We start from the raw sequence: 13,760 nt of genomic DNA, 5'->3' as shown, positions 1-13,760 counted from the left end.
CAGATCTCTGACAATGCACATGACTGGGTGACATACAAGGTTCTGGGAACTATTTGTGGGGTTTTGTTAAATGAAAAGAGACCTTTTGAGGCAGTTTCTAGAGCCAGAAGTGAGCTAGCTAGCCAATACAGGAGCAGTTTGGTATGTCTATTTATTGGGTTGTCAAATTTCACCAACTGTTTGATACATCTGTGGTTCTCCCCGGAGGGGGCCCACAAGAGAGCACAGTAAAAGTGTGCAGCTTTTAAGAATGTTACTGAGAGTATTATTACTTTTTAATTTTTTGCATACTCAGATCCCAATAAAAAGAAACTGGTGTGACTGCAAGATTCCTTTTCCAAGGCAAATATTCCAGCCTTGGGGTGGGGGGAGGGCAAAGGGACCGATTCTAACAATCGCTTCTTAAAACTGTAACTAAAAGGAAAAATAGCAGCACTTCCACATATATTATTATCTCCACCTACATCAGTTCTGGAATTACAGCAGGGCTATATCATCCCCTGGCAGAGTGGAGAAAAAAATAGCAACTTCTTACAAATCCAGCCTCGGAAGTCGAAGCGCTGGCCACAAGCCCTTCCTGGAGTTTGGCGCTTGATGAGCGACGTTGAGGGAATTGGTATGACAGCAGACCAGAAGTACAGCAGCAAGTCGGTACTTTGCAGGAGATCGACAAACATCATGAAGGGGAGCGGTCTTTGGGAGGAGTCAAGGCAAAGCCCAATTACTCTCAACAGAAACCAAATGCAACTTGCTACAGAAAAGACATCCTGACCTACTGCAGCTCCTCCTCGTGCTGAGTATAGCCACTTGAGTGAAGTTCTGAGAATACAAGGGCTGTTTGAAAACCATAGATAACACGTGTCCTTCAGTCATCCCAGATTACATCAACAGTGGCAAGCACACATGGAGGAAGGTCTCTGCTTCATCCCCAACCAGCCATACCTAAGTTTGGGCTCTTTACAGTGGGTTCTCTCTACTACATGCCCAAGTGGTTTCTAAGGGTATGTCTACACTCCCTGCTGGATCGGCAGGCAGCGATCGATCCAGTGGGGATCGATTTATCGCATCTAGACTCGATAAATCGACCTCCGAGAGCTCTCCCGTCGACTCCTGTACTCCAGCTCCATGAGAGGCGCAGGCGGAGTTGACAGGGGAGTGGCAGTAGTCAACTCACCGCAGTGAAGACACCACGGTAAATTGATCTAAGTACGTCGACTTCAGCTATGTTATTCATGGAGCTGAAATTGTGTAATTTTGATCGATCCCCCCCGCAGTGTAGACTAAGACAAACACTTTCTCACAGTGCAAATGGTAGGCTATCCTTCAGTTTACTACGCCTCTTTTCAGAGATCCCCTCCCACACGCCTTTTGCCTCCTATGTCCCCCCACAATCACATATGTGAAACTGTCACCTGAGTTCCAATTGTGGCCTACAACACAAGCCTGGCACTGACTTCCATAATACTAATCTATTTGCCTGATGAGACAATGGTAGGATAATTCCAAAGTTCACCTGGTCAGTTTTGCAAAGTAACTTACACTATGCAGCTGGGTGAGGTCCAGTTAAAGAAATACATTTTAGATTTAAATTCTGCACAGCTGAGAAAAGGAAAGACAACAATTTATTCCTAAAAGTTTAATAAGGATATACTGAATACATGGTTATGAACGTTTTCTGTGCACGGATGCAGAGTACAACTTCCTTCAAGTCTACACAGTGGCATAGAAGAGTATGTGTGATCTAGAACAAAAATCCACAATGCAAGCTTAGATCCTCAACCAAGTTCCCAACTCAAATGCATTCAGGAGAAGGCATCCCTTGAGTCATTAGGAGTGATCTTACATTAAGTGACGGTCAAAAAGAGCCAGATTTTCCGAAGATGTGCATACACGTTTGCAGTCCTGCAATTGGATGTACCTGCCTTATACTTGAAGCACTAAAAAGATATACATGGCAAATCAGGTAAATACTCACATAAATATGCAGTGCAACTGAATTCAGAACTTTAAAAGTCCACTCCAGAGACCTATCAAAAGTAAGACGGAGGGCCAGAGGCAAATTTAGGATTTCAGAAGGCCCCCTACAAGAAATGAACCCGAGACTGTAAACAAGAGGTTTCCTCACTCACCCTCTTCCCATCGCGCACACACTGTTCTTGTCAGAACACGCCCCCTACCTGACATTTCCCAGTATTCTGCTGTCTCAGAGATTTGAGAAGCAATGCCCTGAGGCAGGACTTTATGGCTGTCCATCCTATCTGACAATGATGTAACAGCATCTCGAGCATTCTCTTCTGGCTAAGCAATCCGATCTGCAGGGAGCAAGATCGCGAACAGATGTCACAAAGGTAGGCTTGGCAGGATTAGATTTAAATTGGTATCTGTCAGTAAACGTTGATTTCAGCTGACACGCTGAAATCAACGGGGAAAAAAGAAATATCCATCGGTAACCGTCGGCCCAAGAGCAGCTTGCCCAACGTCACTCCTTGTGCCTGCAGGGATCGGATGCCAGCGGCCCTGTGGCTGTGCAGGGAGCATTCTGCAGCTCTGCTGTCATAGCCCCGCTCGCGCACTCACCAGCCAGGAGTTGAGGGGCCATCCCCGGGCAGGAGCTGTTCGGCAGCAGGGTGGCCTCCCATGCAGCCAGGGGCTTGTCTTCCTCCTTACAGTCCTGGGCTGGGGTCTCTGTTCCATGGGACCAGGAATGCAGCCTCTCCCACACCTTGGGAGACCAGCAATGCAGCCCCACTGCCAGCGCTTCCCTAACCCCAACCCCATCTCTACCCCCTCCTTAATGGCCCACAACTGTAAAAATAAAAATAAATTAAAAATAGAAATCTATATTAATCATTGAAATTGCAAATAAATAAATACATGAAAATCGAATTCTGCCAAGCCTACACACAGGAATGGGCAGGCTCCCACTGAAGACTTGGTGTGACGGTTGGCCCTTCTCAACTGGTTTTTCATTTCTGTCTTTCTCAAAGTGTTTGTTAATTGAGGTTGCTCTCCATTCAGGACTGTCCTTGGCTATGTCTTCCAAGGTATCAATATTTATGCATCGTGAGCCGAGATTCTGCTTATGGGTGTCTTTGAAACGTTTACGTTGACTGACCCTCTAGGGCTTTCCCAGTTTCAGCTCATCACAGATAACTATTTTCAGGAGTGTACCATTGTCCATTCTGATAACAGGACCTCTCCATATAAGCTGAGTTTTGATACTCATTGGCTCCACGCTGGTTGTTTTGGCTTTTTCAAGGATGTTAATGTTTGATGCTTGGTCTTGCCAGTGGCCCCTCAGAACAGAGAGCGCGCATGTGACATTTTTCAAGTTGCTTGATAAGTCTGCGGTAAACTGTCCGTATTTCACACCCATATAGAAAGGATGTTATCACTGCTGCAATGGATATCATGTTTTGTTGACAGTTTGATGGTATGCTGGTTGAGTATCCTATGGTTAAGTCTTCCAAAAGCCTGGCTTGCCTTTCGTGTTCTGTTTGATATTTCTTGACCCAGGGAACCATCACTTGAAGCAGTACTGCCAAGGTATGTAAAGTGATTGATTGATGATCTTTACCACCAATGGATATTTGGTTCAGTGGTAGTTTAGTGGTTGCCGAGGCTGGTTGGAAGAGGACTTCAGTTTTTTCCAAGCTGACGGCGAGTCCAAACTGTTTAGTGGCCTCTTAGAACCGGTCAAGCGTAAACAGTAACTTTTCACCATGATTAAGTAGGGAACCATAATCCACAAAAAGAGCTTCAAATATGAGTTCCTCATGGAATTTTGTTTTTGCAGCAAGCCTTTGGAGACTGAAGAGTTTTCTATCAGTTCTGTACCTTATGTAGATGCCCTTTTGTCAGTTGTGTAATTTAGAACAGCTGCAAAGAAGAGACCAAAGAGGACTGGTGCCAGCACACAGCCTTGTTTCACCCCCTTGGATATGGGGAATGGTTTACAGAGGGTATTTGCCCAGTCACGTCTTTGCGGAATTGAGCTATGAGAATGAATTTGGTGGGGCAGCCACACTTTTCAAGAATTTTTCATAGGCCATTTCTGCTCACCATTCCAAATTCTTTTTTAGATCAATGAAGAGCATAGAGTTCTGTGTTTTGTTCTATGCATTGTTCCTGAGTCTCTCTCTCAATGAAAATCATGTCTATGATGCTCTGACCTGATATAAACCCACATAGGGTCTCTCATAGAAGCTTTTCTGATACTATTTTGACAAGCCAATTGAGCAAGGTACGACTGAGGATTTTGCCACCTACAGATAGCAGGGAGATGCCCAGGTAGTTGCCACAGTCAGATTTGTTGCCTTTATTTTTCTATTGTGGAACTATGATTGCATTTTTAAAATCCTGAGGAATTTTCTCAGTTTCTCAGATATCCATAATAATTTTGTATAGATGAAAGTTTTGGGGCCCGCAAGTTTAAAGATTTCAGCAGGCATGCTGTTTTTGCCTGGTGATTTACCTGATTTCATTTGTTTGATAGCTTTTTGCACTTCCTCAACGGTAGGCAACTGTGCAATTTCTTCATGTATGGGGTGCTGGGTTAGTTCCTCTAGCACTTGTTGGTTGACAGTAGAGGGATGGTTGAGTAGCTCAGCAAAGAGCAGCCCCTATTTTTCAGAGATGCCTCTCTTTTTCTTCATTAAGGTAGATTCATCTGAACACCTTTATGGAGCTGGTCCGTTTCGATGGCCCTTAAATGGCCTTCAGTGAGTCATAAAACAACTTTACGTTGTTTGTATTGGTGTAAGGTTGTATTTCTACTTTCTTTTCCCACCAGTTATCCTGAAGAACATGAAGCCGTATTTGACTTTATCCTTCTTTGATACTGATTCTTTGCTGTTTTGTCAACACATAAACACATTGTTCTTTTCCTAAAGGATCTTTTTTTATTTAAATCATTTTCATCAAAGCTATCCTGGTGCTGTCTTCCAAGTTTTGAAGGATGGCTGATGTGAATATATTCCACTTTTCGGGTGTGTCCTTGGGTGAGGATGTAATACTATCAAATTTTTCCTTTTTTTTCCCCCCTCAGTTTGTCTTGATTAAATCAATGTCTCAACTTTGCTATGTTCAGTTTCAGTTTAAATCTGTTCAGCATTCTTTATTTCACTGAGGGGCAACAATATGGAAACTTAAAATGGCTCCAATCCTCCTGTGATCAGCCCAACTGTTTGCTTCTTGCTTGGCTCTTGTGATTGTGATGTCCCTGATATCTCTTTGCCATATAATGACATAGGCAGAGACCAGTGCTTTGATCTTAGATGCATCCATGAAGTTTTGTATTTGTCTGCTTTCCTAAAGCTTGAAGCAAGCATGAGCTCATGCTCAGCAAACTTGCTGAGTAGCAGAAGACCAGTGCTGTTCATTTTTCCAACTCCACTATTCTTTATTACACCACTTCAAGCCTCTCTGTCTTTTCTGACTCTGGCATTAAAGTCTCCCAGTAGTATGAGTTTGTCTCCCCTAGGAGTAGAATGACATAATTGAACCAGAATAGAACTGATCTTTGATTTCTTCTGTACTGTTCATGGTTAGAGCATAAGCATTGACAAGAGCTACAAAGCATGAATTTCCAGTGGGAACTTGTAGAGTCACAAGGCATTCAGTTTTGCCCACAGCTAGGTCTTTCAGTGATTTTAGGAGGCTGTTTCTAACAGCAACAATGCCATAAATTCGGTCTTCCTCTGCTGGTTTCCCTTTCCAAAAGAAGATGTAGCCACCTCCGGAGGGTCCTTTATGGACCCTTCGACTGCAAGTTTGGTTTCACTAAGGGAAGTGATGTCAATCCTATATTTAGTAGCTTCCGTTGCAATTAATGCTGTATATCTTTCAGGTCTTGATGTGTTATCTCTGTCCACTAGAGTCTGCATGTTCCATGTCACCACATTGAGATCTTGTTTTTCTTTTAGAATGCCTGGTGTGTGGATGATCCCCCAGTCGTGGTGAACTGGGCAAATTAAAGTTGGGCAGGCAATGTTTAGGTTATGTTTTCTAACCCTTTCCCTTACTAAAATGAGCACTGGTGAACTAAAAATGGCAACACCCCAGTGGCTGAGCAGCCCAAGAGCCTTGCTGCCGAGAATCCAAGGCTGAGCGACCAGAATCCCAGGTTGCCTGCGTGCAGGTTTGTGACTAACACTTCAACATAGACCTTAGCCCAAGCCTCCCTCAAGGCTGGTTGTTCCCATGACTTCTCCCTGACAGGCTCTCAGTTACCTCAGAGAAACCCTTGGTGCCTGATTTCCACTGCCCTGCACCTTGTGTAGCCATTTACACTAATGCAAATCAGCTAATGAGATCTCTCTGGTCTGACTAACAGGGTGAGTCCAGAAAATAACTCTGTACCTCCACATAGGAATCCTAAAGCCTGACAGTGTCACAGAGACAGTCCCCTGTTGTGTTGCCTCCTTCCCCCTCCGGGAGCACCTTTAATAATTTTTTACTTTTAAAAGCTTAAAGGAGCAATATCCATTTTTCCTAAAAACTCACTCATTCACTGCAATGGGAACTCAGCATATATAGCACCTTTCAGTTTAAAAGAGAGCAAGAGGTTGCTCAGCTGGCTGGATTTGGAAATTGAAATAGTTTGGATTTTGGTAGGATGAGTACAACTGAGGGAAGTGGAAGAGAACAACAGGGAAATCACAGGCATGGCATTTGTCTGATATGGGGAAGAAGGGAAGAAGACACTAAGGGCTTTTCCTCACTACCGCGCTGCAGCCCATCAATTAAGCGTGTCTGGTGAAGACACGCTACGTCAATGGAAGTGCACTTTCCTGTCAATGTAATTAATCCACCTCAACAAGAGGCAGAAGTTGTGTCAGCGGGAGAGCGTCTACTGGTGGGGCTCTGCATTTTAATTTAATTGTAAATGAAGCTTCTTAAACATTTTTAAAACCTTATTTACTGTGGACACCGCATTAAGTCGATGCAAGTTACTTTGCTCAGAGGTGGGTTTTTTCACACCCGAGTGACATAACTTGCATTGACTTAAGCGGTAGTGTACACAAGGCCTAAACATGCAGTCAACAGAGGAGATCAGGTACTGCCTTTGGAAGTAGACATTGCTATTCCTCCTTTTTCATGAAGGAGTGAGGATGAACCCCTGACAACTCCACATCACTGCAGCCCTTCCCAAGGGTGGGGAACGCCTGCCTGAAGGGACAGTTCAAAGGGAAACCAGCACTCAGCTTGGAGAACAGAGACATTAGGGGACCCCAGATGAGAGAGGCCAGCCTGGATGGTTTTTAAATTGTGCAAAGGAAGCTTTTACTTTTTATTGTAAAGGGAGGTGGATGGGAGACAAGGTGCCTGTCAACTGGACAGAATTTATCTACTAAGTATGGATAAAAATCTCAGTCCAAACCTGTAAAGCAAGCAGCTAAAATAATTCCACTCTGGAAGCTGCTCACAGCTGCAAAGGGTCAGAGAGCGCAACAGCTGAAACATACTTTTGCTACATTTGTTTCTAAGTTTCCCGGAGTGGCCTTTGGGGATTTTGCCTTGTGACTTCCATGAAAGTGAATGGGCCAGATTCACTGCTGGCATAGCCAGGTGCTACACCAGGGAAGTCACGTTGAGTTGGAGCTATTCTTCTAGGGCACGTGGAAAATGGTGTGGCACGGGAGGGTCATATCAAAACAACAGTTTTTAATACAGGCCGTGCTGACAAGAGGTTTTCTTGACCAAAGCAATTCAGGCCCTGATTCTCCACTATATCTGACTCAGTAGCAACTAGGGGGCTGTTGCTGCTCCTTGATTCAGGCTCTGGCTGTACTAAGGGCTGTACAGGGGCCATTGGAGGACATGGTGTAGCTGAGCTCTTCTCTGTCACACTCCGTTCCCTTCACTGTCCTGGATATGCCCCCACCCACTTTGAAACACTGCTTTCTCATTACCTGGAGCAGTGCTGGCGTGGCTGGTGTAGGAGCCACCTTGGCAAGATTTATGCCCGCAGCGTTCCCCTGCATGCCAAGTGCCCTTTGCCGGCTGGAGAATGCAGCTCCCGTCCCCCTGCACTATCCCCCTGTATTAACAGGGAAGGGTGAAACAAGTTGAATAAACTGCCCTTCACCTCCTTCCTTGCTGCCAAACTTTCACCCCAAGCAGCCTTTGCAGGGTTGAAAATTCAGTTAAACCTCCCTCCCCATTAATTAATTGTAGAGTTAGGCCCAAATCAATACCGTGCCTGCAAACATCTCAGTCTCTGAGGAGGTTCAGACTGGAGTCTGAACATAGAAGCTATCCCCTATCTGCTCAAATCCAGATCCCTGATCTGCAGCAGAGGACCAGCAAGGCTTTCCCAGTGTGGGTGGATTTACACCCTTGCATGGCAAATCTCAAAGTGTTTTATAACCTATAAATATTCCCCACAATTTACAGATGGAGAAACTGAGGCAGGTTTGGGTCTAGACTACCCTGATTCCCAGCCCTGTGCCTTGACAACAAGCCTGTCCTATGTCCTGTCCTTATATTTCTGTAACTATGGGATCTGTTTATTAAAAAAAAATACCTGATTTCTATAGCCCATCCCAAATACATGATTGAAAATTAGGGTTATGCAGTTAAACCCCCACTAGTTCTATAAAAATTCCACCTGATGGTTACCTGAGTGGTGTTCTGATTATTTTGCATCACTGGCCAGCTGGAAAACTGGGAGCTAAAACTTCCTATGCTGGCTATGAGCCAGCTTGTAAATAAGAGACCTTCAATTGGCTATTGAGCTTCTACCATCATTCTCCCGAACAAGGCAATAGAGCTCCTTCTCCTACATGTAAACAGTGCTGTTTTGTCAACCTTGCATGAATCAACATGACAGAAGTTACAACCAATGACAAATGTCCAGTCATTCCTAAGCTAGAGAGACAGTTACAATTCTCATAGCTCCTTGGAGAAACCACCAACTTCATAAAACTATCAGCACTGGCAGAAAGAACATAATCCAAAAGTGTTAATTCTGTAAATAAGCATGAATCGTCCCCACCAAATACTGCTAACAAAGTATTTCCCCTGTTTATTTTAAACCTGAAAGTGACACACGTGTCCACCCCCTCCCGCAAAGGCCAAAAGCCATTGTAGACACACCCACCAGTGGTATCTGCATCTAGGATGACCAGATAGCAAGTGTGAAAAATCAGGACAGAGGGTGGGGGGTAATAGGAGCCTATATAAGAAAAAGCCCCAAATATCAGGACTGTCCCTCTAAAATCGGGACATGTGATCACCTTATCTGCATCTGAGACTTTGCTTACTAAAAGTGTGTTCTTTCAGAGTGCAGGGTGGCCCAATCAAGGACATAGATTTGGTGCCAGCAAGAGTGAGGACAGAAGCTTCATAATACAGAAAACACTGGCTGAAACAATCTCTCACTTGGAACATTCAAGTTCATATTTCAGATAAGACCAGAGCAGGGAGTCTGCTTGTGGCAATACCATGTTACGTTAAAACATTACATGACCATCTAAAAGAAAGCTACCATCAATTGCAACTGCTGTATATTCCATACACTTGTGTTTGCAAGTGACGTGGGGATACACCTACCCACTGCGGCTTACCCTGTTGTCCTCTTGAATCTCCCAGTCACTGGAGAAAGTTATGACATGTTGCGCCTGAGAGCAATTGGAAAACTGGAAGAGACTGGAAAACATCCTTCTGTTTTCCTGTGTGTCTGGAAATATTGCATCCTGGAAATTTACTCCGTGAGGAAGGAGGTTATAATTCTCATCCATTCTGAAACAAAAATCAGATAGTACTTACGTCATGTCAAATCATGGGGTATTTCCCCCCCATCTCTGTTGTGTTTCTCACCTATACCAGGACTGTTGCCTGAATGGGCTACACTGGGTGGCAGGAGACTCCTAGGCATATATTCATAGAGAGTGTAAACAGCCATTGGTCCATGACACCTGCTATCATGACAGCATTGTACACTAGCAGCGGTTCTGCCCAATAGGCTCTAAACCTGCAATGAGTTCCACACAGGCAGGCCCCTGCAACCACACAGATGTCAATTGAGCTCCTCCCACCAAGGGCCCATTGCACGACTGGAAGCATAATTTGGGATAGTCCTATATTTTGGGTATTGTTTGATTTTTCTATGCTTCAGTTTGCCATTTCTTTCCAGGTACCCACAGATCTAGATGGGCACAATTTAAAATAATCCATTAATAACTAATACAAATTAGCTTTTAGAGATATTAGCAGACACCATCAAAACACGTTTTGTTATGCTTCTCTGCCACCACTCCCCTGGTCTGAGATACACTGAGTGGTTCTAAACAAGTACTGAGTAAATTTCACAAATATTTTTGTATTTAAAGGTTTGCTGAGATGGCTTTATTCCCATATTATAGTTTCTTATTATTTTGATGACCTTAAAATGAGGATTTGGCTGGTACCCAGAAGAGCAAAGTAAGTAAATACTTGGGGATCAGAGCTAAACCCATGTGCCAAACTTTTGAGAGAAAAGACACTGGCACCTATCAAGTCTGTAAAACTGAACAGAATCTAGTGTACCTACTTTGGTCTCATAGAAACAAAAAGGCTGAGCTGTACACAGCTAAATAACAGCTCAAAATAAATCCGGTGCACAGGAATACCAAATTATTGTTTGAAATGCTGTATCTTTTTGGTCATGAAAGACATTACCATGGTTTGTAAATGAGCAAGATCGCTGTAAGAAGTTAATACCACAAATCACTGAGCAAAAATTAACAACAAGATGGGAACAAATGCCATCTGCTGGGATGTTTATTTTTCTTTAGAAAGCGGTGCTTCATCGTTTAGTATTTTATCTGCTGCAGGCTTCTAAAACAGATATTGTGAGGGGGGAAAAAATCACTTTTACTGAGTTTAGTTTTCAAAAGATAACTTGATTTGCCTCTCTGTTATTAGCTAGAATGTTTGAAAAACTTTATACCCTCTATCTCAAGTTGGAAAAAAAAAACAGTAACATGCTCAGTTCTAAACCCAAACATAAGAATGGCCATACTGGGTCAGACCAATGGTCCTCTTAGCCCAGTATCCTGTCTTCCGACAGTGGTCAGTGCCAGATGCTTCAGAGGGAATGAACAGAACAGGGCAATTTATTGAGTAAGCTGTCCTCTCATCCAGTCCTAGCTTCTGGCAGTCAGAGGTTTAGGGACACCCAGAGCATGGGGTTGTGTTCCTGACCATCTTGGCTAATAGCCATTGATGGACCTATCCTCCATGAACATACCAAGTTGTCTGTCAAAAATATTCTACAAAAAGAAAAGGAGTACTTGTGGCACCTTAGAGACTAACAAATTTGTTTGAGCATAAGCTTTCATGAGCTACAGCTCACTTCATCGGATGCACAACTTTCCAAACTGTCTGTATAGATCATGGTGCTTTTACCAGTCTTCACACTTCAGCTGGCTAGTTATACAGTACTTCACATCAAAGAAACTGACACAGAGGATTAAAATTTACAGAACACTGTAAATATCAACACTGGAAATGTAAGATCCAAACCACAACAACTATAAACAAGCTATAGTAAAATGCATTGTTCGATTTTTGTTGAGGTCATAAAATCATTTATAGATATATCTGTCACACACCCTAGATTTCAAGTAAATTGAACATGTTTGTTTCTACTTTCTGTAGTCTAGGAAAGCACTAATTAAGCACCACTCCTTCCAAGAAAAATCACAATAGAAAGTATTCTCCTCTGAACTGTGTACACTCACATCTTCTCTACTAGGTGAATTTGTACCTACCTGAGCAACAATAAGTATGAAATTCCACTATCCAAAGAGAGGAGACTTGCTCTCCCACATGTGCTGCAGCTCGTACTATTATCTCTAACAGAAATGTACAAGGCTCATCCATGATATAGTTACACACCAGAGAACATTTGCTTTTATTCACTCACTATACAATACTCGGTCATTTCTGGCGGCTCCCGATGTATTTTAGTTACAGAAAACATACCGGACTAACTTTTGTTTGGCTCAGAGAAGCTCTAGAGATTCAGCTGCACACAAAGTGAAGATGAAGTGAAGGAGATGCTGGGGTGAAAGTGTTCTAGAAGTGCAGCGCATTTATGAACGAGAAAATGTTCTCGCTCGTTCTCAAGCAGGGCATGGGCCACACGTTTGTACTCACCTGAGAAAGAAGAAGTAAGCGTAATCCTGCAGGACTGTGTGGGAGTGACAGGAGAAGTAGCCCAGTCCAGTGAGGTTAAGCCTAGAGCCTGCAGGGACTTCCAGCATGCTTCCCCAAGCCTGGTCACACAGCATCTCTATCTCAGCCGAGTAAAAGAGCCCCCCCTCGCTGGCTTCATATTGCCAGGGCAGGTAATTATACATGCTGTACATCTCCTGGTGGAGTGCCAGCACCTTGGCGTACACTATGATCTCCGCCAGCTCAGCCCTGCAGCTTTCACTCAAGGGTCTCCAGTCTGAGGGCAGCTGACAGCCCCAGCATGGGCTGAGCTGCCTTCCAAGGTTCAGCAGGGCCAGCAGCAGCATGCGCAGCATGACGGATGAGCGCACAGTACACGCCCGACACTTTGGCTTCCCAAGGCAGCAACTGCAGCTACTAGGCTGCCGCAGCGCGTGAAACAGGATCCCTGCGCACTGACCCCGCTTACTGGTGCGGCAGGGGCTGGTGACTGGGGGCCGAGCCCCACCAATCAGGCAGGCGGCGTCCAACTGGAGCGAGGGAGGGGCCGTGACAGCCCGGCCGCCGCGCCTTGCCCAGAGCCAGCCTCGCACGGGCTACAGGCAGCAGCGGGAGCGCAGGCGCACAGGGGACTTTTCAAAATTGGAGCAAGGCGTCTGCTGCCCCTGCGCGTCTGCGCGCTGCCTGCGGGGAGGGGACGGAGCCCCCGGCCGCAGCCTGCCTGTGCTCTGAGGGGAGAGAGAGGGAGGAGAAGCGGGACTAAGGGAGATGCCTTGTGGCTGGGTCGCAGATCTGGGTTGCAAACAAATCTCTGGCCCTGCCTCTTTCTGTGCCCTTGAGCATGTCACTTAATCTCCCTGGCCAAGATCCTCAGAGGTGTTCAGGTGCTTTACTCCCACTGAAGGCAAACACCTGCCTTTGGGGATCTGCGCCCCAGCTCCCCCATCTGTCAAATGGGGAAGCTACGTCCCTATCCGCCCGTGTGAAGATAACATGCATGACGGTGCCTTGGTCCCCACTCCTGCAGCTGGTTCTGGGTGGGCAGATCCCCTGCGCCCATGCTGAGCCCCTGGGCAAGGCCAACAGGGCGCCATGCTGGGCCAGCTGCAGGAGCAGGAGACAATGTAAATGCTATGGGGCAGGAACGTGGTTTGTACCGTGCCTGGCACGGTGGGGCCCTGGTCTGGAGTGGGATCTGTGGGTGCTGCTGCGGTGCAAATAATAGCCTAGAATGACTGTGTTTGTCAGGCACTCGGAGTCAGTGGTGCTGGGGGCACCCTACATAAGAACGCAGGCAGGCAGGATGGGGTGAGGAGTGGATGATAAGGGGCAGTAGAGACTCAGTCATAGAATTAGAGTGGGAGACGAGGAATGGGGTAAGAAGTGAGAGGAAGTGGGATTGAGTTGGTGAAGTGAGGGACGACTGAGGAAGAAGCAAAGGAGAATGTGTGGACTGCAGCTTCCCTGTATCCTCCTTTCCCCTACCCAGTGGGAAGGGGAGGAGTGGAAGAATTCCCCTTAACCTTCCTCTCTCATTCAATGCACAGGAGATGAGGAGGAAGAAGACCAACTTCTGGGCAGGGGAGAACCCCTTCCTG

At 45.3% G+C, this 13,760-nt stretch overlaps 1 protein-coding gene across 1 annotated transcript in view; it reads right to left on the bottom strand.

Annotated features, from left to right (window-relative positions):
* The window catches only part of CCDC3 (coiled-coil domain containing 3), a 71,271-nt gene extending 58,627 nt beyond the window's left edge, over window positions 1-12,644 (bottom strand). Inside the window, exons 1-2 of the mRNA XM_073328747.2 lie at window positions 12,145-12,644; window positions 9,570-9,744 (exon numbers count right to left, since the gene is read on the bottom strand). Of these exons, the coding sequence (XP_073184848.1) occupies window positions 9,570-9,744; window positions 12,145-12,518 (549 nt within the window). The 5' untranslated portion in view covers window positions 12,519-12,644. The remainder of the gene's footprint in view (window positions 1-9,569; window positions 9,745-12,144) is intronic.
* Between the last annotated feature and the right edge of the window lie 1,116 nt (window positions 12,645-13,760).

Source organism: Lepidochelys kempii, chromosome 1, assembly GCF_965140285.1.
Source record: "Lepidochelys kempii isolate rLepKem1 chromosome 1, rLepKem1.hap1, whole genome shotgun sequence".
Lineage (NCBI taxonomy): Eukaryota > Metazoa > Chordata > Testudines > Cheloniidae > Lepidochelys > Lepidochelys kempii.
This window is presented reverse-complemented; position numbering and strand designations above follow the sequence as displayed.